Source organism: Drosophila serrata, unplaced genomic scaffold (assembly GCF_035046125.1).
Source record: "Drosophila serrata isolate PLE 108 unplaced genomic scaffold, ASM3504612v1 contig_243, whole genome shotgun sequence".
NCBI classification, from domain to species: Eukaryota; Metazoa; Arthropoda; class Insecta; order Diptera; family Drosophilidae; genus Drosophila; species Drosophila serrata.
In genome coordinates, this window is record NW_028257141.1 from 131,800 (window position 1) to 159,003 (window position 27,204).

At 37.0% G+C, this 27,204-nt stretch overlaps 1 protein-coding gene and 2 long non-coding RNA genes across 3 annotated transcripts in view; 1 reads left to right on the top strand and 2 right to left on the bottom strand.

The window, feature by feature from the left end:
• The window catches only part of LOC110187879 (unconventional myosin-VIIa-like), a 159,931-nt gene that overhangs the window by 100,455 nt on the left and 32,272 nt on the right, over window positions 1–27,204 (bottom strand). Inside the window, exon 3 of the mRNA XM_086832044.1 lies at window positions 8,425–8,532. Coding sequence (XP_086688170.1) covers window positions 8,425–8,532 — 108 coding nt within the window. The remainder of the gene's footprint in view (window positions 1–8,424; window positions 8,533–27,204) is intronic.
• LOC147643864 (uncharacterized) lies at window positions 9,795–10,928 on the top strand. The gene is made up of 2 exons (XR_015271481.1): window positions 9,795–10,069; window positions 10,148–10,928. It is a non-coding gene; the product is annotated as an uncharacterized LOC147643864 (long non-coding RNA).
• Window positions 16,058–17,241, bottom strand: LOC147643865 (uncharacterized). The gene is made up of 2 exons (XR_015271482.1): window positions 16,917–17,241; window positions 16,058–16,838 (listed from the first exon to the last, which is right to left on the bottom strand). It is a non-coding gene; the product is annotated as an uncharacterized LOC147643865 (long non-coding RNA).

The window sequence follows — 27,204 nt, forward strand, 5'->3', positions numbered from 1 at the left end:
AGACATATCTAGCGCGCGATCTGCGCATGCCTGCTGGACAAGCTTATGTAGCACATAGTCGTGTAAGAACCTTAGACGGTATTCGCATTGAAGAACTTGATTGCTCAAAGATAAATCTAAAAGCCCCATGCAACAATGAGGACTTAAATGAAATAATGAGATTACAAAATAGTTCGTAAGATATTTCATAATTACATGTCCGCAAAAATGGTTTATTGATAGATCCAAAGTACGAAAAATAACTGATAGCTTAGAAAATAGAAAAAACACGTTTATAGGTACCCACACTAAAGAATATAAAATAAATAATAGTTTAAAAAAACTAAAAAAAGACGCTTTTAAATAAACCGAACTAAAAAGAAGAAAATAATTTATAATTACAAACAAATTTATTAAATTCAGAGAAATAGTATATAATTATAAACAAGATCACTAAATTCAGAGTTAAAAGCGTGGGGTGTTTGATTTTTCTATATTTTCATAATTCTCCCCTTACAGATAGTTGCCCTTTAAACTATTATTTATTTATCAGATAAATTGGCACATTAATGAAAAGTTTATGAATTTGGCCTATTAATGACATGTGGCATGTGCCTCCTCCTCCCACATTAAAACTTCCATTCATAATAAAAAAAAAACTAAACATATAAATCAATAAATAACGAAGTATGGGCATTTCCAAAGAAAGGTCCACCGCAGACACACACTTGCTTATGTATGTATGTAGTTACATAAAAAAAAATAGTCAGATTGGACAAATTTTTATTTTCCATATATGTAGATATAAAAGAAAGTCGTGTCTGTTACACCACTTATAACTCAAGAACGACAGAACAGATTTGGGTGAAAATTGGTAGGGAGGTAACTTAGAGCCAGGAGACGGGCATAGAATACTTTTTATCCCGTCCGACAGAAAAGCGGGATATCCATCGCTGTGTATAGCACTTACTACAAACCAATATATCAAGTAAATGTTTCCCAACATTTTAATTGAAAACAAAAAAATAAATAAAATGTAGGCATTTGTCTTCAAGAGGGTAAGCTGAAATGTGTTTATTATAGTTATTATAGTTATTTGAGGCTATAGCCCAAAAGGACGAAGTGCGAACGAACATCATTATCAACAAGTGTATTCACTGAACATAAGCGAAGAAAGACAAAATATAATAAAAGAAAATGCCCTATTGAGACAACGCGTGAGGACACGAAGATCATTGGCATCATACATTCGATTGGCATTTCAATATGATCCCACTGGGAACAACAGTGATGATGACAATTAAGATAACAATGACGACTATATGCCGATATTGCAATGCGTTGAAGTTCAAAAGAGAAACGGTTGGATTGTGGAAAAATTAAACTGGATCCATTATGTTCAAATATAATATAAATAAAAAATCACCAAATGAAATGTTACATAAATCGAAGCCATCTGGTGGCGAAACGGAGTTCGCCAGGTTTTCTAATACATTTCTAAAATTTTTATTGCAAACTCACGTAAACCCAATTTTTTGTTATTTTGATGAAAAAGTCACTACAATTTGATACCAATTTCCTGGACAGAGGCATTTTGCTTCGACTTTTGATTTCTAAAATAACACAGAGAATGCAACGAGTTGAAATAAAATGCAAAATGCCATATGCGATTAGTAATATCCGTGAAGTTTTAATTGGCCCCGTGAGAATCTATTTCATAATTGAATAAAAAAAAAAGTGCGCGTAGTTTTTCCAAAAACCAGTAATTATTTTTAATTAAAATAGTTGCATTAAAATATTGCCTCTGGATCGGCAAAAATTGGTGTTTGAATTGGTCAACCTCAAAAGTTACTTCCGTTTTTAAACGGTTTTATTTAGCTCACCCCGTTTGTTTTATTTATTCTTGGGTCAAATTTAGTAATTCAAATTTCACCCTCTTCCTGTCAACCGATTTATCTGAAATTTTGTATACACTTTGGATTTTGGTGACATACATTGCAATGTTTAAGATAGATGTACTAAAAACTAAATAATAAAATAGATACAGTCGTGGGTATTATAAACATATGCATAGACTAGACTAAAATAAAATCGTGGGGCACGTCACGTTAAAAAGTTGTTTTTACCTATTTTTATTTGTCCCGTGCGAATCGCTTGAATTTTGCAAATTTGCAAATCACCCTAAATCCATCTTAGCACCAATAATGCAGTTAATAATGTGTTATATGTTAAGCCTTTTAAGAGAAAAATATATTATTTCATTTTAACCATTTTTTTACTTTAAATGCGTATCATATGGAGATTACAAAAATAATTGAATATTCTAGGCTTTCCAGATTCGAGGTCAATTCGGCTTCGATTAATATAAAATAGAAGACACGACAATTAATTATTAATAATTTTCTTGGTACCTTACCCAAAATCTCGACTATAGCCCGTTGGAAAATCGGCAATAGTTCTTTTCGTTTTGAACCACATGCCTTATAACAAGATTTTATAAACTTGCAGGGTATTATAATTTCGGTACGAAGTTTGCAACGCAGTGAAGGCATTCAATCTCTCGGACTCAGCGTCGGTCTTTCAGGCTGAGCTTCTAGCCATAAGGGAAGCAGCCGAACTCTCCTTACGGTGAGAGCATAGTGACACCAAAGTTCGGATCTACTCGGATACCCAAGCGGCTATCAAATCCCTAGCTGCCGTGAAAACAAACTCACGACTAGTGGCAAAATGCAAGAAGGCCCTTAATAGACTTGCTGAGAAAAATGATGTACAAGTAACCTGGGTACCGGGACACAACGAGATCCCAGGGAACGAAAAAGCAGACGAACTAGCCCGTGTAGGCTCTGCAGAGCTCAGCACGGACATTGAAATCCCGATCTCCCTAAACGCGATCTGGAAAAGGATACATGACCATTTCAAACACACAGCCAACAAGAAATGTCTAAGTAAGAGCGAGCACAGGAGGTCAAAAGAATGTTGGCCGAGATACGACAAAAACGACGAGAGGGACGCCTCGTCCTGGAGCCGTCTCTGCACATTGAGAGCCTTGACCGTTTCGGCCCGTCCCTGCGCGGGGAGCTGGTGCCAGGTTCCGGCGAGCGGATAAGTCTCTCTTCCTCCACTTTGATGAGCTACACGCTCTCCAGCTCCGAGTCTGTGTCGACGACGGCACCCGTGCAGCATAATAAAATGATGCTAGGAATAACCTTTATTTATAACCTTATCCATGTTGATGTGGAAATAACATAGAAGTACTAGATCTTATATACCACTAGGGTTGTGCCACTGTAGAACCTCCTTTGAACTGCATTAACCTTTTAGAGTCTTATGTGGAAATTTAATTATTTGAACACACTAATCTCCAACGTAGATAGTCTTCCCAAATTAAAATCTTTAATACTAACACACTTAGTAAACACGCAAGCAAACAACCTGGCAGCGCGCCGGTAGTCAATTTCCTCGTGTTCTGTCCCATATTTCCCATCGCGCCTACTAACACCTAACCCAAACAGGCACGTGCCAGGTGTCATACGGACCACTTGAGTGTACTGACCGTAGTGCATCAACGTCCATTATTATTATAATTTTAAATTGTATTAAGTTCTCGATCGTTCCTATGGGAGCTATATGATATAGTAGTCCGATTTTGATAAAATTTTACACAAAATTGTAGAATAATATAAAATGGCTATATATTTATTCAAATATATATATATATTCAAATATATATATATATATATATTATATTATTCTGTTGGAAACTGAAAAACTAAATTTTTAATTGTACTAATTTCCCAGCAGCTATCAAGCGAGCTTTTCGTCGTCTTTATTCTTCGATGTAAAAATTTGCCGGGAACGATATCAATCCTGTCGAAACATCAACAAGAATATTACCATTGCTAAGCGCAAGCAGTTGTCTTGATTTTTTTCGTGGTCAATTTCAATTTCTGACTTGACACCACTAATAAAACGATTATTAACCTCATCAGCAGCTATTAACCTCATCAGCAGCTATAAATTTTGCAGCAATATCAAACCCTCACCAAATAATCTTGAATCATCTTCTAAGTTTAACATTCTTGCATCAATTTTGCAGGTTGGAATTTCAGCCGAAGGCAAGCTTTAATGCGGAATGTGCAGTTTGATCGTCTTCCAACAATATGGCAGCAATACCAGATGATGCAACAGCCAACGCTATTTATGATCTTAACCAAGTAGTTGTCAGAATAAGCGAAATGACGAATGTCTTTGCAGTCCAATCGGGAGCATCGAGACAGTAAATTCCTTCCATTTCATCGTCAATAACCTTAATCAGCTAATCGTACACTTTTTTATACCCTTGCAGGGTATTATAATTTCAGTCAGAAGTTTGCAACGCAGTGAAGGAGGCACCTCCGACCATATAAGGTACATATATTCTTGATCAGCATCAACAACCGAGCCATGTCCGTCTGTCCATCTGTCCATCTGTCCCTCTGTCTGTTTTTACGCAAACTGGTGTATCAGTTTTGAAGTTACATATATAAATGAAACTTTGTAGTTAGCCCTCTATATATGTCGGAACGGGCCGGATCGGACGACAGTATCATATAGCTTCCATAGGAATGATCGGAAAATTATTACAAAAAAAATTGTAACATTTTCGGTTTTCAACAGAATTTAATCATATTTGAGATATAGTCATTATATATAAGTCTTAAATTTTGTGTCAAATTGTAGGAAAATAGGAGGATTATATCATAAAGGTGCCATACAATCGATCGTAAGATGTAGAGGAAAAATGCAAATCTGTGAATGTAAAACTGTAAATATAATATGTATAGGTGAATGAAATGAAAGCAGGTATTACTTCATTGTTTTTTAACATAAATATATATAATTTATATTAAATGGATTCCTAGTAATGGAAGTTCTATCTGCAAGGGTATATAACCTTCGGCGAGCTGAATTTAGCTTCCTTTCTTGTTTTTCCCTGCCTTTAAAAGAGGCCCGGTTCATCTCGATCATAGTCTAGATGCCGTTAAAACTCGCGATTGAATGCATCGTGCATTGAGCGGTTTCCTGGTGGCATTTCCAATGTCGAATGCAGACATGCCGCACGTAAAGTACACGCGATGTCTGTTTTCCAAGTAAACCGATAATTGAAATGTCGGGTTATGTTTAAGAATCGGAAATCAAAACAGCCACCCAATAGCCTCCTAACGTCCAAGTTAAAATGTTGTCAACTCATCGTTTGCATGCGGATCTTCAATGACAAACATAGCCATGTTGCTTCCTTTGTTCACATATTTGCAAACGTATTTGATGGATTTTATTGAGTTGTAGTACTCAATATTGCAGTACATTTTCAGTGAGTTTTCAACAAAAACGCACAATATGGAACGCTCCAGCTCTTATTGACATCATCTCCGTTAGTGACCGTTATTCACCTACCGTTATCATTTGGAGAGCAACGCCGTTACAATAGATATCCGTCATGTCTACTGATTGTGTCAGACACAAATGGACGGGCAAAACAATTTGTGCATTTTCCGTTTTCCATGCTTCATGTTCGTTGTTACAACGAAACGCAGCTCCGCAGTACTTGGAAAAAATTGCATCAATTTGATTTGGTCGGATCTTGTCGAGCATCCAAAGCAGAATATGTGCGAGTGGAAAGCCACGTTTCTGCTATTCGATCGAGTACATCCAACAACGAACTCCACCAAAACCCTTCCGCTTAACGATTTCACCCATAAGTACTTTAATCACTTACTTAAAAACTCGTGCAATGATGTCATGTCGATCGCTGGCGATCCTGGCAGCAACAAATTCAATATTTCATCACTCCAAAAAAAAAAAAATACCAGGTGGAATAACCAAGGAATGGTAGGGGAATTTAGAGTAGAACCAGATGGGAATTCCAGACGAAACCGTGTAGAAGATCCGCGGAACCCCCCGCCCCATAGTAATTTTAATTTATTTTTTTATTTATTCATTTAAAAAACTTTATAATTTGTTCAATGATTACCACAATTTTTCTTAGCATAGCTTCTTGCATTTCCCCTAAACGTATGTTCCGGATCTTTCCTTCCGGTTGTTGCCTCGTCAATTTATAATTAAAATACATATGTATATATATGTTTGTTAGAATGAAATGGACAATATTTTCAATACGTATACACACCAATCAAACAGAAAACAAATTCTGAAAATATAATGGGGAAGGCCATTCACACCGTTTAGGTTATAAAAGAGTCCAGGTTCAAAAGAAATTCTGGAAATGAATTTATTAACTGAATACAAATGAGTCACTTGCCTTTTAACAATATTTAATAAATTATAATGCAAAACACTTGTGAATACATCAGCTGTCATTAGAGCTGCCAAAAACTCGATTTCAACAACGAGACTATCGATTCTTTTTTTTCGGTAAATAATATTTGATATCATCTCACTTTAATTTCGGAACCGTTGCTCCGAATCCCTTCGAAAACAACAATTAATTGTTTGGCAACAGCCGAATACAGGTAGAATTATCATTGCCTACTTTGTGTTGGAGCTCTTTTACCGAAACCCATTAGATTTGCTTTTGTTTTTTCGAATATGACACCAGGAAACGGACAGAGAAGTAATTTTGGTACTGAAGGGAACCTATTCAATTATATCACTAAGCAAGAAATACATAGAGAAGTCAAACAGTACAAAAAAGTACTATCACAAAAACGGCTGAGCCTGGAACCCCAGAGCACCCGAATGATATGTCTAGAACCCCAGAGTGCGTTCGGCTTTTTGGAGTTCGCAGCATTCGTTCGAAACCGAGCACAACAAAAATTCAATTTCCAGTGACAGATCGACCGCGGAACGATGAGCAGGGGTGCATTTCTTTGCGCTGCACTATGTGGAATTTGACCCGTTTTTGTGGCCAAAACTCATTTTTCGCGAGTATCCAAATTTCCGTATTTTCAATGATACCATGTTTAGAAATGATCAAACTGATATGTTACATACCTAAAATGTTAACTTAACAGTTCATTGTTAAAATAACAGCTGTTAAAGTCAGCTGTTGCAAGCATACACCACAGGCTGTCGTAAAGGTAGACTTTGCGGTGCAGTTTCAAGTTAGCATTACTCTGACAAAAAAACATTGAATACCCAAATTCAAACTGAATATTAATTCTTCAGGTTATTACTATATGTTGATACTAAAATGTTGCGTGTTGCGTTCGTATTTTTCTAAAAATTTGAACATTTAGCAAGTGGTGTCCATTTGTCACTTTTGGAAAGAAAGTTGAACTTTCCAAGGGCTTTAAAAAAAGGTTCAAATTGTATCAGTTAGTGTCCATATACATTTTGTAGCTTTGTCAATTCTGAATCCCAAATATATAGGCTCATTGTGCGTTTTTTGCGTAAAAATGCAGAACTGCTAGTAGTGTGGCGTAAACAAGGGAAGTTCAATTCCTCCGGAAATATATTGTGGAACAATCAAACTCCGCAGAATATAATGTTTTCTTAACCGTTGAAACTGATATCGACGTTAGGGAAGACGACAATACGTATTTTTTTATAATAAAAATGAAATTGATGAAAATGATAAAGTTAATAATTAATATGTAGAATAATAATACCAAAAAATGTTCTTCTTAAATAACTTCTATATTTATTATCCGATCTGAACCAAATTTGCAGGACACATTTAAAATAAGAAATTCATCCTGTGTTCCAAAATTGGTCTCTAACTTGAAAATTGCTTTAAATATTCAATTTTTTTTTCGATTTCTGTGGGCGGAGGGGGTCGTTGACACGCCCACTTTTCTAAAATACCTTCCTATAGTCATAACCATCATTATATAAGAAACCTGCAGTAAAAATGTTAATAATTTAAAAAATTTTAATTTTGGCTACGAAAACGGGTCAAATTCCACATAGTGGAACAGCGCAAAGAAACGCACCCCTGCTCATCGTTCCACGGTCGATCTGCCACTGAAAATTGAATTCTTGTTGTGCTCGGTTTCGAACGAATGCTTCGAAATCGAAAAAGCCGAACGCATTCTGGGGTTCTAGACATATCGTTCGGGTGCTCTGGGGTTCCAGGCTCAGCCGATTTTGTGATAGTACTTTTTTGTACTGTTTGACTTCTCTATGTATTTCTTGCTTAGTGATTATATACTTAATAGTTTAAGCGTGTGGTAAAAAATATAGTAACATAAAAGGGTAAAACAAACAGGAAGGCTTATATACATACATATATGTACCTACTGAGAAGAATTCTAGGTTTTGTTCCTAAGCCGACACAATTCTTGTTCGCGAAAAGCGGGGGTAATGACACCAAAATACGCGGTTTTGAGTGTTTTTAATTTCGAATTTGTCAACTTCAGATTCATGTTTAGCTCACAAAAATACGCCGAAAATCACTCTGATATAAAAAATTGAATTTGAAGAGCTGCGTAATATACATAAGCTTACCTGATTTGTTTGATCATCAACTAGATTTACGTAAGCTGCTTCAGCTAAGGCGAACACATGGGGCGATAAACTTCCCAGCTTACACGTATGATATTTGTTAACATGTTCCTGAAATAATTTACATTTTTCGAAGTTAATAAATTTACTTTCATATGGATTTACTTTTACACTTAGTACACTCAGTGATCACAACTTTAGTGTTGAAAAATATACGACTTATTTTTCCGATTTTTCTGAAATTTTAAATTTTTTTTATTAATATTTAGAGCCAACTCTATTCTATTCATAAATAGATTATTCCTGAATTTATACTTAATACTTTAGGTAACTTACCCTAAATATATATAATTAATAATTCTCTTTGTAAAAAAAATTTAAAACGATTTAAATATACGAATTTTGTCTTCGATTTTGGAATAAATTTTCTATTTTAAAGCCCTTTACCATTACCATTAGCACTAACTAAGTAATTGAACTATATCCTATTACGGCTCGATGGTATAAACCTTTAGTTTCAAGACCACATCCTCTAAAACCTAGTCTAAAAAAGGTCATTGCTACAAATTTTGATTAATGCGAAAGCGAATTATCGCAGATTCGTGTAATATTTTAAAAGTTAAAAAATATCAAGCGTTTTTATTTAAAATTAATTTTAATTATATACACTAATTTTTTGTATAATTTAAAATAACTAAATTATGTCAATAAAAAATAAAAGTGGTTCCAGGACTGTACCTGTTGCTACCCAGCAGTTCCAATTTTAAAAAGAAAGAAAGCTAACTTCGGCACGCCGAAGTTTATATACCCTTGCAGATAGAACTTCGATTACTAGGAATTAATACAATATAAATTATATATATAAATGTTAAAAACAATGAAGTAATGCCTGCTTTCATTTCATTCGCCTATATCTATATATATAAAAATGCTCTGTTCGTGTCTACATCCTTCATAGACTCGAAAAGTTCTGAACCGTTTAAGCCCAAATTTTTACACAACATGCGTTGAGGTTCCAGCTCGGTTATTGACTACTTTTGATGTTGAAAGCTTATCTGCGGTTGCGAATATATCTATTATTTTAGCGTTTCCAAGTGCCCCTACTGCTGCGCCATCTACAGGCAGCCAGCTGAATCAAAGCATTTCCTGTCAAACATTCAAAACATATTGAAAGAAGAAACTTGAAAAGTTCTGAACCATTTAAGCCCAAATTTTTAGAGAACATGCGTTGAGGTTCCATCTCGGTTATTGACTACCTTTGATGTTGATAGCTTATCTGCGGTTGCGAATATATCTATTTTTTTAGCGTTTCCCCGTGCCCCTACTACTGCGCCCTCTACAGGCAAATCAAAGCATTTCCTGTCAAACATTAAAAACATATTCAAAGAAGAAATTGGAGATACAAATTTTATTTTTTGTTCAGGTTCAGTAAGAAACGAAGTCATGCCACCAAAAAAGTCGAGATTGGGTCTGACTGACTGACGAAGAACGGGCCTCCTTCCGAGAGACTGAGCGGCTGAGAGCAATGCATGGGAACGCGTTAATATTGCTCGCAGGGGATTTCAGGCAAACGTTGCCTGTGATTTCCCGATCGACACCAGCTGACGAGATAAATGCTTGCCTGAAATATTCTATATTGTGGAAACATGTACGTACATTACAGTTGAAGACGAATATGCGTGTCCAGTTACAGAACGATGACTCAGCCGACGTATTCTCACGACAGCTACTGGACATTGGGAACGGAAAGCTGCCAGTCAATGAGACGTCGAGAAAAATAGTATTGCCCGGGAATTTCTGTAATTTAGTTACATCGAAGGAAGAACTTATCCAAAAAGTGTTCCCCAATATCCGAATAAATAATAGGAATCACGATTGGCTCAGTGGACGAGCGATTCTCGCTGCCAAGAACAAAGATGTCTACCAGTTCAATCATGTAATCCAAAAAAGCATAGAAACTGACGAAATTACATATAAGTCGATAGATACCGTTGTGGAGGCAGATGAAGCAGTTAATTACCCTACCGAATTTCTAAACTCACTTGATCTGCCTGGAATGCCACCACACATATTAAAATTAAAAATAGGTGTGCCGATTATCATGCTCCGGAATATAAAACAGCCGAAACTCTGCAACGGTACGCGACTCGCAGTCAAGAAATTGATGAACAACATAGTAGAAGCAAAGATCATAACTGGTCCTTTCAAAGGTGAAGATGTCCTCATTCCTAGGATTCCTATGATCCCGACAGATACACCGTTCCAGTTCAAGAGATTGCAGTTTCCCATTCGTTTGGCGTTTGCAATGACCATAAATAAAGCTCAAGGTCAATCTCTGGAGTTGTGTGGTCTGGATTTGGATGAAGATTGTTTTTCACACGGACAATTATATGTTGCGTGTTCACGAGTCGGAAAACCAAAAAGTCTTTATATTTACGCGGAGAATGGAGAAACAAAGAATATTGTATACCAACAAGTATTACAGAATTAAATTAATTTGAAAATGATTATTTTTTGTTTGACTTATTTCTTATGCGTTCAACCACAATATGCCACAGAGAAACGTGGCAGTCCATTTGGAGAATGGTCAACGTGTCTATTTCACAGAAAAAAATGTGCAAGAAAGAGTCCTGAATCGGCCAGCGACAACTCTGACTGCCTTCTTCACCTTATGCCAGGAAGATGATTTTGCCAGAACCTTGATGTATTCAGAAGTGCCCTCTTAACCATAATATGCCACAGAGAAACGTGGCAGGGTACAGCTAGTATATATTATATTTACAGTTTTACATTCTCAGCTTTGCATTTTCCCTCTATTTCTAACGGATCGTTTGTATAGGTGCCATACAAACATTAGATATAGTCGTTCGATTTTCATAAAATTGTACGAAAATTTGTAGAATAATATGAAATAGCTATTACCTAATTTTGAAAATCTGTTGTAAACCGAACAAGTTTAAAATTTTGATTGTATTAATTTCTCGATCGTTCCTATTCCAGCTATATGATATTGTAGTCCGATTTCCATACAATTTTAAACAAAATTTTAGAATAATATAAAATGGGTATATCTCAAATTTAGTGAATATCTGTTAAAAAATGAAAATGTTATAATTTTTTTTTTTTACAAATTTTCCGATCGTTTCTGTGGCAGCTTTATGATATAGTCCTCCGATCCGGCAAGTTCCGATATATATAGGAGTGAGAGTATATAGAAGACTTACTACAAAGTTTTATTCAGATGGCTTCAAAACTGAGAGTCTAGTTTGCGTAGACAGTTGATGCTGATCAAGAATATATAAGTTAACCTAGTTTCCTCAATTGTTGACAAAGAAGATGCAAGCTCAGTACATACGGCGCAACCGGGTGAAGAAACTAGAAGTTCAATTTACTACCAACTCAGGAAAATTCCGGATAAGTGTTCCCACAATCGCTACCAAAAAAAGGTGCAAGCTCAGTGCACGTGGCTTACCTTATGTAGGGCATCTGCCAATTTGGAAATCAATGCATTGACCAATTGTAATAAGAAGCGTTCAATAGTTACAAATCGTCATAAGCTAAGTAGAAAAAAGAACGTCCGCGGAAGCAACAACGGCAGCACAGCCAGAGACAGCGACCGAGCAACAAGTAGCCTATATAAACGATTGTTAAGCTTAAGCAAATTCAGTTCTTAATCCAACTCAATTCAAGAAAGATAATTTTTTTTATTACAAAATAATTAATATTCTTCAACTGGCGCCCGAGCAGGGACTTGATTAATATTCTCGAAAAGTACAAGTTCCGCGTCTCGCATCGATCTGTAAAAAAATCTCGACGTTTTGGTAATAACTCCGCCTAAAAAGTGAAGAGTAAAAACCAAACAACGCGAACCGGAGGTGCTAAAAAGTGTCGCTACTCCTATTTACCTTTTACCTAGTGGAACGAACAGGCCATAAGTTATCGCCGTGATTCATTCATTTCATTCTCAATACAACATTTCAATTATTTAGTAATTATTCAACCTTCAACCTTTCAACCTTCGACTTTTGAGTAACTAAAATCAAAACCATAATCTTTTTATAATGGTTCATATCATATATCAAAATAACCGAACAAGACTTAGCCCACAGACTCTTAAACTTAACAGGACCTTCTTCAAGCACACGAAAAAACGCACGAATTATGACAGAGAGTGAGTTTGAGGAAAAAATAAAAATTTTTTAATAGGAAAATCTCGGTAGCTTAGTTAAGGAAATATTAAATCCTAATAAGGAGTTTTATTTATATAAAGATTAGGAAAGAAAAAAAGAAATTTTCTCACAATCTAAGTGAGTTAGATAAATTACCAGATATTTTCCGATCGCTTAGAGATTTTTCGGGAAATAAAACTGAATATTCATCATGGAAAAAAGGTTTCGCCAGGGTGTTAAAAATTTATGAAAACCAAATGGGTTCACCTTAATATTTCGGAGTCCTCTTAGCAATTCGTAATAGGTTTATTGGACAAGTAGACGCCGTACTGGAGTCATACAATGCTCCTCTAGACTGTACATCGATATCGAAATGTGAATTTTGCGGACAAACGCGACCTATCAACTTCATGCCCTATACCAAGGTAGCAGCTCCATAGTTAAATTCTACCAAACAGTCTTTAAACAACTCTCTCTAATTTTGAACCAAATTGCTAACTTACATGTTTCACCAGAGAGCGTGAAGTCCTTGACAGTCATGTACGGAGAAAAGGCTTTGGATACATTTGTCAGAGACCTGAATGGCAACTTGTCCCAATTGTTAGCGATTAAAGAACCACATGACTTAGGACACACCCTTCATCTATGTAGCCTTCTTGAGACCCAACATACTAGAAATAATCAGATACCAAAAACCCCTTATTTCGGGAAATTACCTCTGCAACCTTACCGAATGGTATTTACAAAGCAAAGCTTTTATCCACACTTATACCATTATCAGAATCATTCGCATATAACACCCACAAATCGGAATACTCCACTTGCCCAATTTAACCAACCCAAACCATTTTACCAGAATTTCGGAAAACAGGTAGCACCTTACGGCACCATTCGCCCACGACCACAACCAAAACCATTACCTATGGAGGCTGATCAATCAATCCGTTCGCGTCATATAAATTATATGAACCAAACGAGAAACAATAATTATGTAGGTAAAAGACCACTCAGTTCAGCCAATGTTCAAAATGGTAACAAAATACCAAGGCAATTCCATATTTAAACAGACTAAGATAATGCAGCACAACAAAATACAGAAGAAGCCTCATTTCGGCTCGTTAAAAGTCCGAAAAATCACTTTGCCGACCCCGATACAAAAATTTTATACATATCCAAAGTAGTAGATGAAATCAGAACTTCTGCAGATTCCCCAGTAAACGGAAAACACTACCTATATCCAACATCGTTGAGACAAGAGGTTGAAAAACAAATAACCTATATGCTAAAAGACGGCATTATAATGACCTCAAGATCGCCAACAACGCACAAGTTTGGGTAAAAGAAATACAGATTAGTAATTGACTATAGAAAACTTAATGAAGTGACTATCTCAGATCAAAAAGAAGTAGACTTCTTGGGGTACACAATATCAGAAAAAAATATTAAAACCAATATAGACAAAATAAAAGCAATTTCCAAAAACGTTAAAGGACCTTCATTCCTTTTTGGACATGACAGACGTTTCATCAAAGACTATGCAAAAATAGCAAGCCTTTAAACATTATCCTAAGAGGCAAAGATGGCCGTATATCTAAGACCAAGTCAAGCAGAACTGCTATAAACTTGAGCAAAAAAGCTATGGTGGCATTCGAGAAACTTAAAAATACTCTAGTCTCAAGGGATGTAACTCTTGCATACCCAGATTTCGGAAAAGAATTCCATGTGATTACAGTGGCTCCAGCTATGCAATAGGTGCAGTATTTAAACAAAATCATTGACACATAACATAAAATTGTGCGTAACCTATCGAAAACTAAGGAGAATTATGCTACAAATGAAAGGGAGATGCTCGTAATCGTTTGGGCCCTTCAAAGTTTAAGACATTATCTTTATGGGTATTCAAAAGTAGTAATATACACTGATCATCATATAACATCTTTCATCCTTCCAAGTGAACGGACGTGTTTTTTATTTTGCGCTCTCGATTTGTGTTAAAGTTTGCAAATAACCACCGGGGTTAACTTAAATTTTCTATTTTGTGTCAACAACTTCCCGTTCACTTCGCGTGTGCATGCAGCTATTCTGATTTGTGTTTATAATTGGTATATAATATAAAATTAAAAATTATAATATATTATAATTTCCCAATTTAGCTGTGCTGCTTTAGCATATTTTGCATTTCTTTTTGTGCTTTCTTGGTTTTGCTTTTGTTTGCGTCGTCGAAACAGCTACACGTTTTAGGTTTTTATCACCCACGCTCTCTCGCTTCCGCTGTTCCGCTGCACTTCTTATCTTATCTGATCTCCCACGCTCTCCTGCTCTCCAGCTCTCTCGCTCTCTCGCTCTCGCTGTGACTCTTCACTCCTTAACTTTATAGCTCTGTTGTTTTTCTTAATAATGTCCGGAAATGTTGGGCGTTTTAGAGTTTTCGTAAAACTCTTGAAATATTTTTTGTGATGGGTACTTAAATTAATAGCTTTACGCTATTAAATGAGTCTCCGAGGCGCAAAAAAACTGCCATTGGTGGGTAGCATGTTGACGGACCCCAACTACCCGCAACGGGCTCTCAGCAGCAGCCTCCCACGGCACACTCCTAAACCTCAGCATTAATTCCAATCCCGACCCAAAAAACTAACCTTCTCCCTAGGTATTTTCTATCCGGATGCAAGAGGCTTACGTAGTAAGCTTCCTAACCTGTATTCTGATAGCCTTTTGTATGCATCTTAGGTTATTGTGCTCACAAAAAGCTGGTTAAATCCGGAGATCCTGAGCTCCAAAGTTTTTCCAGCTGTGTTCACATCATATCGACTAGCTCACCCTATCAGACGCGAGGGTGGAGTTCTTATAGCGGTGGACTCCTCACTCACGTCAGAATTATTAACTTTCGAGGAATGTTGTTGAATTAATTTGTGTGAAGCTATCTATCAAAGGTAGCTCCATTGTTATAACCTGTTCCTACAATTTCAATTCAATTGGTCTGATCTATACGTGTGCACTGACATGGCAGTTGCCGTAGATATTTTTTACAATGCCATGAACTAATATTTACTGAATGTGTTCCGTTATACTATCCGCCAATCCCGAATAAGAATCAAAAATTAAGGCTGTATACTAAATTTAAATTCACCAGTTCTCAATCTACCTTTTCATCTTATTTATCAGCTCAGTCAAACTTTACCGTGCTGAACGCGCAGTGTTTTATAAACTACTAGCTGTACCCTGCCACGTTTCTCTGTGGCATATTATGGTTAAGAGGGCACTTCTGAATACATCAAGGTTCTGGCAAAATCATCTTCCTGGCATAAGGTGAAGAAGGCAGTCAGAGTTGTCGCTGGCCGATTCAGGACTCTTTCTTGCACATTTTTTTCTGTGAAATAGACACGTTGACCATTCTCCAAATGGACTGCCACGTTTCTCTGTGGCATATTGTGGTTGAACGCATAAGAAATAAGTCAAACAAAAAATAATCATTTTCAAATTAATTTAATTCTGTAATACTTGTTGGTATACAATATTCTTTGTTTCTCCATTCTCCGCGTAAATATAAAGACTTTTTGGTTTTCCGACTCGTGAACACGCAACATATAATTGTCCGTGTGAAAAACAATCTTCATCCAAATCCAGACCACACAACTCCAGAGATTGACCTTGAGCTTTATTTATGGTCATTGCAAACGCCAAACGAATGGGAAACTGCAATCTCTTGAACTGGAACGGTGTATCTGTCGGGATCATAGGAATCCTAGGAATGAGGACATCTTCACCTTTGAAAGGACCAGTTATGATCTTTGCTTCTACTATGTTGTTCATCAATTTCTTGACTGCGAGTCGCGTACCGTTGCAGAGTTTCGGCTGTTTTATATTCCGGAGCATGATAATCGGCACACCTATTTTTAATTTTAATATGTGTGGTGGCATTCCAGGCAGATCAAGTGAGTTTAGAAATTCGGTAGGGTAATTAACTGCTTCATCTGCCTCCACAACGGTATCTATCGACTTATATGTAATTTCGTCAGTTTCTATGCTTTTTTGGATTACATGATTGAACTGGTAGACATCTTTGTTCTTGGCAGCGAGAATCGCTCGTCCACTGAGCCAATCGTGATTCCTATTATTTATTCGGATATTGGGGAACACTTTTTGGATAAGTTCTTCCTTCGATGTAACTAAATTACAGAAATTCCCGGGCAATACTATTTTTCTCGACGTCTCATTGACTGGCAGCTTTCCGTTCCCAATGTCCAGTAGCTGTCGTGAGAATACGTCGGCTGAGTCATCGTTCTGTAACTGGACACGCATATTCGTCTTCAACTGTAATGTACGTACATGTTTCCACAATATAGAATATTTCAGGCAAGCATTTATCTCGTCAGCTGGTGTCGATCGGGAAATCACAGGCAACGTTTGCCTGAAATCCCCTGCGAGCAATATTAACGCGTTCCCATGCATTGCTCTCAGCCGCTCAGTCTCTCGGAAGGAGGCCCGTTCTTCGTCAGTCATATTCGTAATCTTACGTCTTTTTGCTTCTGTATTGCGAATACAACGACCCAATCTCGACTTTTTTGGTGGCATGACTTCGTTTCTTACTGAACCTGAACAAAAAATAAAATTTGTATCTCCAATTTCTTCTTTGAATATGTTTTTAATGTTTGACAGGAAATGCTTTGATTTGCATGTAGAGGGCGCAGTAGTAGGGGCACGGGGAAACGCTAAAAAAATAGATATATTCGCAACCGCAGATAAGCTATCAACATCAAAGGTAGTCAATAACCGAGCTGGAACCTCAACGCATGTTCTCTAAAAATTTGGGCTTAAACGGTTCAGAACTTTTCAAGTTTCTTCTTTCAATATGTTTTGAATGTTTGACAGGAAATGCTTTGATTCAGCTGGCTGCCTGTAGATGGCGCAGCAGTAGGGGCACTTGGAAACGCTAAAATAATAGATATATTCGCAACCGCAGATAAGCTATCAACATCAAAAGTAGTCAATAACCGAGCTGGAACCTCAACGCATGTTGTGTAAAAATTTGGGCTTAAACGGTTCAGAACTTTTCGAGTCTATGAAGGATGTAGACACGAACAGAGCATTTTTATATATATAGATTAAACTCATTGTAGGGCCCAGCTCTCACAGGACCCAAAACAGTTTTATAACTTCGTTAACACTAAACGTAAGCCTAAAACAAATCCTTTCTCGCTTTCAATTGAAATACTAGCGCAAATAATGATCAGGCAATAGCCGATCTATTTTCGTAATTTTTTTCAAACAACTTATTCAAACTCTTCGTATTTACACCAGACCTATTCCTACGACATACCCAAATCAAACTTAATTTTCTGTCCTAACCTAAACGAAAGCTCTCTTCTTTTAGATCTTCATCGTGTCAAGCCTGTTTATTCGCCAGGTCCCGACGGAATTTCTGGCTGTGTGCTCAGATATTGTGCCGTCGCCCTTCTGAAATTTGTTACCTTATCCATAGAAAAATCCCACTATCACGTTATTTCGAAAGAATGGTTTTATTATTCCACTCCATAAAAAAGGTAGCAAATTGGTTTTATTAAGCGAAGATCAACAACAACAAATTTTTTGGAGCTCTCTTCCTATATTATAAAGGGCTTCCATAATAATTTTCAGACAGATGTAATCTATACTGATTTCAGTGAAGCATTTGTCTCTGTTAACCATTCTCTCCTCGTTAGAAAACTCGATTTAATGGGTTTTCCAAGTGATCTTCTTAATTGGATCTCAAGTTATTTCAATGGCAGAACGCAAAAGTTTCTCTTTAAGAATAATTTATCCAATATTCTAAGGGTTGCCCTAAGCAATGCCCACTGTGGTGGACAAAGGAACATTTCAATCAAATATTGTCATATATCAACTATGCATAAACTTTGCATCCGCCAGGTTATTTCCATTCGAATTCTCAAACACATCCGCCACTCACATACATTTTCTTATCGAAGTCTATTGCAACTTCATTTCAACCATTCCATACTCTATATGGATATTCTGTCTTCACATAACATATCCTTTCAAACGGATATATTATAACCATTTCAACAAGTCTCAGGCGGGCACTCGAATTCACTCGGAACATAACCATCTGGCATCTTTCTCAAATCTTCATGACAATATTTATAAGTTCTCTTAGTATGCAATGACTTCAAGATATATCTATCTCCTTCTAAAACTTTACTAACCAAAAATGGTCCTTTAAACTTTACATCCAATTTAATTTTAATTTTTCTGTAAAACATAATCTCCAATTTTATGTCGTTGAACTGCTGCTTTATTTTTATTATACCTTATTTTGTCATAACTAGCTTGATTGTTCATATTTTCAATTGCCCTTTCTCAAGCATTAACTTTATCTACCTCCATCTCTGTATCATACGGTGGAATCAAACCCAAAGGACGAGCCTCCTTGCCGACAAGTAACTCTAGGGGACTTCATTACTAACTGTGCAATTCAAGGCAAATTGGACCTTACCTTAAGCATCTTACCAAGATCAGTGCGGAATTCCGAACAAAGAAATAGATGATTTCATTGCCTGAATACAACTGTCAGAATCTAATCTTCAAGTATGGAACAAATAAACAAATTTCGTTAGGGCATCAATTTGTTCTATCACATATTTCTGAAGATCATTCTTCCCACTTAATTTCCCAGTAATGTCGATATGCACCGTGTGCCATGACATATTCACTTTTGGAATTTGATGTAACTCGGCTTGTATCTTCCCAGATGAACACTTCACAGTTTTACATGTAATGCAGCTATTGACAAACTTCCTTACATATTTATTCATTTTAGCAAACCAATAATATTGGTAAGCCTTGTCAAGTATTTTTCCATCCCAAATGCATGATGGACTCGTGCACTTGATTAATTACTGACCATCGAAATGCATGGGGCACTACTGGCAAACAACGGGTTCTTCCATTTCTCTGAACTTTACGAAACAAGACACCTTTTCTCAACTCATAAGACTGTGCAACATCATCTGTCAATTCTTTAGAGTTAAGTTTGTTAATGATATTAGTAATTTCAGAATCCTGGCGCTGCTCAGCAGCAAGCCAGTCACTTGAGATTTCTGCCAAGTTTACACGCTTTTCAGGGACTAAAGACTTTTCAACTTTGGTGGCTTCCTGAATGTGATTTTTTAATAAAAAATCCACATGCGCTATGCGCTTTCCTTCTCTATATTCGATTTTGAAATCAAACGACTGCAAATACGACCACCAACGATGCACTCTTGGTGTTAGATCAATCTTTGTCCGCGATGATTTAAGAGAATTACAATCAGTATACACTACAAACGTACGACCAACTAAATAATGACGGAACTGTTTAACGGATTCTACCACTGCCAAGGTTTCTAATTCGTATGAACGGTATCTAGGCTCTGTAGGGGAAGTAGTTTTACTGAAATTACATGAGGACTACCATTGATTCGTTGCATTAACATTGCACCATAACCGTAAGAGCTTGCATTTTTGTGTAACTCTATTGGATGTTGTGGATCAAAAATAACAAGTACAGGATCATTTATAAGGATGGCAATAATATTTTTTCTAATATCTTCCAACTCGTTATTCCAATTAAACACACTTTTACTCGAAGTTAAGGAATATATCGGTTTCATAATCTGTGAGAACCGAGGCACGAATTTTCGAAAATAGGACGCCAAGCCTATAAACTGTTTTACGCTACGAACTGTTTGCGGTGGTGGCAAGGAATTTAACGCAAGAATTTTTCGTGGATTAGTCCTTAACTCTCCAGCTCATACCTCATACCCCAAGTATTGTACAGTAGTTTTTAAGAATCCACATTTTGCTATGTTAAATGAGAATCCCGCTGCAGTCTATACATCCAACACAATCCTCAATCTTTTCATACCTAATTCTATGGTAGATGACACCACCATTATATCGTCCATATAGACTATTACATAAGAATATGCAAGATTTCCCAATGCGTTTATAATGGCTCTCTGAAAAACAGACGGGGCGTTATTGAGGCCAAATGGCATCGTCCGATTCTCATAGTGCCCATCAGGTGTAACAAACGCGGTATATTCAAAAGAATCGGGATGAATGGGTATCTGATGGTATCCACTAGCCATATCCAGACAAGTGAAATATTTTGCACCCGCAAGTCTAGCAATCTGATCGTTGATAAGTGGTAAGGGATATCTGTCAGAAACAGTATTGCTATTCAGTTCACGATAGCCAACGCAAAGTCGATCGGATCCGTTCTTCTTTTTAACCAAGAGTATTGGGCTAGCATAGGGAGAACAACTAGGGCGAATAGTGTTACACTTAAACAATTCCGTTATCCTTTCACGTACAATTTCTTTTTCATTTGGACTCAAACGATATGGACGCCGCTGCACAGTTTTGTTTGCATCAATTAATCTAATAATCATTTCACCCGTATTAACCTTTGTGCAAGGGATTCCATCAATAAATGCAGCTGAACAGTCTTTAAGTTATTTTATTAAGTTTTCCTTGTCATTACCAATAATTTCAGTATCAACATTAAGTAACAAGGCAGGACGTTTACAGATTTAGACTTAAAAAATTCAAATTTATCAGGTGTCAAGATGATTTCGTATCCTTGACTAAGGATTTCCCTACCAATCACAATATCATTTGTAAGACGCTTATCTGCTATGACGTGAAACAGTATTTCTACATTATTTCCATTAATGATACATTTAGATAGTTTTTGTAGCTTACTGGAAATGCCAGCGTTGCCAATACCTCGTATTATGACAATATTATTAATAAGTTTGCCATCAAATTTATCGGCAATACTACTTCGAATTAGCGAGCATTCTGCTCCAGAGTTAAACCAAATAGGAAAGATCTCACCCTGGTGTGTCAAAACTCCTTTTTTGTTCTCAGTAACTGCTCCAGATTTAGCTGCATTGTTCGTGCACCGATTCGCAAGATACCCAGGTTGTCCACACCGGTAACAGATCACATTCTGCAAATGTCGATGCTGTTTATTCTCCGATACAGACCGCTTTAATTTACACTCCGCCATTTTATGTCCTGGCTTCTTGCATAAGTGGCACACAATTTTGGCTCGCTTGTAGTCGCCGCTATTACCATCAGTACTTCCAGCACTCCGCTTTTTGTCAAATGTAAATGCTTTCAGTTCCATCTGGAGTTGACTTCTAGCTTGTACATTTGACGAAAATTGGCCATATGCGCAAGTATGCGTGGATACAGCTATTTTCTCGGCGTTCATATTGCGCCATTTTGTGGTAATGACTTCACCATACGGCTTGCGTACACTGCAGGGCACTCATTGTGGACTGGACGGCTGTTCAGCAGATTCAGGAACATAGCTGCCGGCGTTTCCTTAATCTCGAAACGCTGTATAATTAGTTCTTTAAACTGCTCCCAATTAAAAGCGGCATAGCAGATCTGTGCAAGCCACGCTGAAGCACTGCCCTGCATGCAACTACTCAACATCATGATAAGTGCGCTGCCATCAATCTGCTGTTCGTTCATAATAATGCTTGCCGTTGCACACCATTGAGTCGCATCAGCTCCAGATACATCTGGGTTAAATTTTGGCAAAACCACTTGATTTTGTGGACGCACAGACGCTTGCATAGCTTTACACATTTCGACGAAATTGCGATTTTGCAGTTCCATAATAGCACGCCATTTTTATTGCGCTGGTTGTATACGGCGAATATACTTGATCACGCCACTGTCAATTTGAGACTGCTCGCCAGAATCCTAGCATACCGAAAATGCTTTCCAGAAAATGCTGCAACGAACATACTTGTATCTCTGTCTCTCCCAGTGGCTCAAGCATACACGCACAACAATCGTAGTGCGTATCCCTCTCTCAAACCTTCAACCTCACTCAACATCTCTCTCCTATTTGCATCGAACTATCCTGACCATCTGGCGAATAAACATAACAAAGCGTACTAACAAACAACCGTTAGAGTGCAGAGACGAGAATTGTTGCTTGGTATTTGATTTAATTCTTTTACACTGACTACTATAATTTAAGATCCAACATTGTATATACATATATACATGTTTTTATATAGATGTATCCTTCACTGTGTTCCTTATGCTTCTTCTGAGTTAAATAATAAATCGTCATTTTGTATTTCGAAAACGTCTCGCTATTAGAGGGCAAACGAGTTTTCAACATACTTTTTTTTTAATTTGCTTACTTATATAACCTTATATTGTTAACAAGAGGATCTAGTTGCCAAAGATTTCCCCAGATTTCGGATCAATATGAAAAGGCGAATCGAATAAAAAAGTGAAACTCCCAGATTTTACGCATTTGTTAAAATTCTCATACTTCATAATAATTGTGCTTTGAACGTATCCACCTTGCAGGTGTTACAGTATCCGAAATAACCAGGTACAATAAATAAGATATGGGTTCAGAACAAGAATGAGATTAAATACTTAATTAAAATCCTACACCACTCGTGTTTTTGTTTCTAATTTTTCTTGACATTCATTCCTTAACTCGAATTTTCCAATTTTAAAGCGAGTGTAATCATCGATTCGTTGGTTCGTATTGTCCGTATTTACGAAGAGTTATGAGATTTGGATAAGATTTGCGAATCGAACCATTTGATTGTATTAGGGTCTTTTCTCATTTAACGTTGGTCTTTGAACCAAATAGGATAATCGAAAAATTTAAACGCCTTTAATAGGGTATCAAAGTAAATAAATCGATATTTTTAAAGACTTTATTGGTTACGTCAAATAAAAATATTTTGAAAACTGAAAACATATATTACATTTATTTGATCTCTTTACTAAAAAAAACACTTTATTAAATTTCTAAAATATTAAGCATTTTTGGGGTATATTCACTTAATTGTATAACTTTTTGCGCTTTAAAAAAAGAATACGGATATAGCGGACATATACATATATACAAAAAATCATTTACAGTAATGCAGAAGTATTAACGATACAAAACAGTTTCGTGCTAAAGTCCTTCCTGAGTATTTGGAATTTTTATACCCTTGCAGGGTATTATTTCAGTCCGAAGTTTGCGGCGCAGTGAAGAAGTCACTTCCGACCTTATAAAGTATATATCAGAGAACTGCAACTATCAACATTTTTACAATCATACCCGATCATTGACTCGGACATGTGACGCAAAACTTTGCATCAACAAAATTGTATGATCGTAAGGCAGCATGTTCGAAGCGAATAATCAGTTTCGATCACTCTTGCCCGGTTGCGGAATGATTGCTTTTAATCAAACGTTTTGTGTGAATTGCAAAGAATGATCGAGACTGCTCCTTGCATTCAGGCGGATCACAATCATTTATTTTGGTCAAACCGGGTTTGATTTAATCCGATTATTCCATGAAGAAAAATTTGTGTTCCTTAGTGTTCTGAGCATACTATTTGTTGAATTTTAGTTTTTAGGATATAAAATGACAAATAAATGAAGTTAATCTGTTTCAGTTAATTCTATTCATTGCAACTTCTTTTCTGCGCATATATAATTATGTACATATTTTCGGTCTGATTGCATCATTCACAATCAAATTAAGTGCAACATGAGTGAAGCTTGAGCGTTTATGGTTTGCTGGGCTTCATCGATCTTTTCTTACACAATCAGTTTCAATCATCATGCCGGTACGAACCAATCTGTTTGAATCAGCAAAAAGAACAAGCAAGCCGATTGAACGAGATCGTATTGTGCGCGACGCTCGATCGAACAAGTTGTAACGATGCGCTGTGTAGAGTTTTGATCGGCTTGAGCGTTGTTGATTGAACAGGACCGATCATACTCAATGCCATTCTCTGGTATATATGTACATATATCCTTGACGAGTCAATCAAGCCATGTCAGTCTGTCCGTTTCTACGCAAACTGGTCTCTTTCTCTAAAGCTATCTTAATGAAGCTTTGCAGTAAGTCTTCTATATACTCTCACACGTATACATATATGTCGGAACGGACCGGATCGAATGCCTATATCATATAGCTGCCATAGGAACGATCGGTAAATTTAAAAGAAAGTGTAACTTTTTTAGTTTAAAACAGGTTTACATAAAATTTTAGATATTGCCCTTTTATATTTTTCTAAAATTTCGGTTTTAATTTAATTATTATTATAGTAATAATTCCTAGTCATCGGAGTATATCTGCAAGGATATATAAACTACTACGTTCCGAAATTAGCTTACATTCTTGTTTTTACTCTTTCTTTCTTTGGTTTTTGCATTTCATATTTAGAGTTGAAAATTTATTCTGGTTCAGGAAAGATCTACGCAGGTCATTGTTATAGTGAAGTCGCAAGCTTTCACTGTTTTTATGGACTACTTTATTAAGGAAAAGGTGAAAAGAATGGCGTCTGGCAGGTGCCGATTTACCTTTACAAGGCTAAAGTAAGTAATTTTGATTAATCAACTATTCCCCAGGTCCCGGAGGACTTCCTGGTTGTGTCTTTAGGTATTGTGCCGGCGCCCTGTGCTATTCTCTTCTGAAGGTTTACCTTATCCTTAGAAACCTCACAGTTTCCCCTTATTTGGAAGAAATCGTTTATTATTCCTCTCCACAGAAAATGTAGCAACAATTATAGAGGTATCTCTAAGTTGTCGGCTATCCCAAAACTTTTTGAAAATGTAATTACTCCTAACTTGCATCACCTTTCTAGATCAGTTATTTCTCCATGTCAACATGGTTTTATAATGCGAAGATCAACAACGACAAATCTTTTGGAGCTCTCTTGCTATATTATAAAGGGCCTCCGTAATAATTTTCAGACAGATGTAATCTATAATGATTTCAGTAAAGCATTTGGCTCTGTTAACTATTCTTTCCTCGTAAGGAAACTCGATTTAATGACGTCGCCCGCCAGTCAGATTTACAAACAGATCTCAATAATTTTCAACCTTGGTGCCGTTTAAGCTTATTGAACTTAAGCGGCTCGAAATGTAAGCTAATGACATTCTCTCGTGTCCTTCCTAAGCTTGCTACCTACACGCTGAACTGCTGCTCTTTGGAAAGAATTAATTCAGTTGATGATTTGGGCGTCCGCTTGGACCCAAAACTTGACTTTATGTTTACTAAGTGTGTTAGTATTACAGATTTTAATTAGGGATGGGTATCTACGTTACCGATTATTGTGTACAATTCATTATAAAAGGTTCATGCAGTTCAAAGGAGGTTCTACAGTGGCTCAACACTAATGGGATATAGGATCTAGTAGTTCTACATGGTACGTGGAAATTAAGCTGACTCAACAAGTCAGCACTTTCCACATCACCATGGATAAGGTTAAAAATAAAGGTTATCCCTAGCATCGTTCTACGATTGGTTAAGGGCGGCAAGTTTATTAATAGGAGTCTACTAGAGTAGGAAGGTAATCTTTGGTTTGCATCCCAATTTAAACCGCGTAGAGCGAAACGTAAAAAGTTTAATTCCATCGACCACCGCTTAATAAATCCAAGCACACCCCAGGCTCTATTCACCATAGACGAAATATGATCAATAAAGTCAAGTTTTTGGTCCAAGCGGACGCCCAAATCATCAACTGAATTAATTCTTTCCAGAGAACAGCAGTTCAGTGTGTAAGTAATAAGCTTAGGAACGACAAGAAAGAATGTCATTAGCTTGCATTTAGAGCCGTTTAAATTTAATAAGTTTACTCGGCAAGTTTGAAAATGATTGAGATCTGTTTGTAAATCCGACTGGCAGGCAACGTCATTATATTGCACGCAAAGTTTGACGTCATCCGCGTACATAGGCACTCTGGAGTTGGTCAGGACTTTGGGTAAAGTAATTTATAAGTAATGTAAACAATAAGGGTCCCAAATGGCTTCCTTGCGGGACGCCAGATGTAACCCTTAGAACATTGGATAAATTATACTTAAAGAGGACCTTTTGCGTCCTGCCATTCAAGTAACTTAAGATTTATTTAAGAAGATCTTTTTTCTTATCTTAGAACACCGGATCTAACGTATATTAATCTACCCAAGAACAGAGGGCTATCAAGGGTGGGACGAGATAGAACACAGCCATTACAGGGTCGAAAACTGGGAAGTGGCGATGCAGCATTCGGTTTTGAACCACCGATATATTGTTTTCGAGATAACGGTGCCGACCAGCAAGCCGGCACTAAAACGAAATTCCACGCCAAACTAACTGGGGCAAGTTCGGCGAAATTGTCCACTCGAAGGTCATTTACAGAAGCATAAAGGTACATTCCTCAGAAAAGTCATTCGACAAGGAAATAGAGGACCTCACATGTATATTAAAAAACGCCTTCAATGAGACATGTAGAGTGACATTTTCGAAGATGCAGTACTCACAAAGGTGGACCGAGGAGCTGAGTGACCTCAGAAAGAGGGCACGAAAACCCTTCAACACTAGCTAAAACAAAGAGGTACAAAAACAGTACAAGAAAGCAATATACGAAGCCTGAAAAGAATCCTGACAGAGATACTACAAAGCAGCCGTCAGCCGATAGGGTGCACAGGAGGATCAACGGATGACTGTGTCATCCGCCGTAACTGTGTACACCATCGGTAGTGCGACTATACTCTCCAAGCGAGGGCGGCTGGAAGCAGGTCCCCAGTCGAGGCTCGACCGGG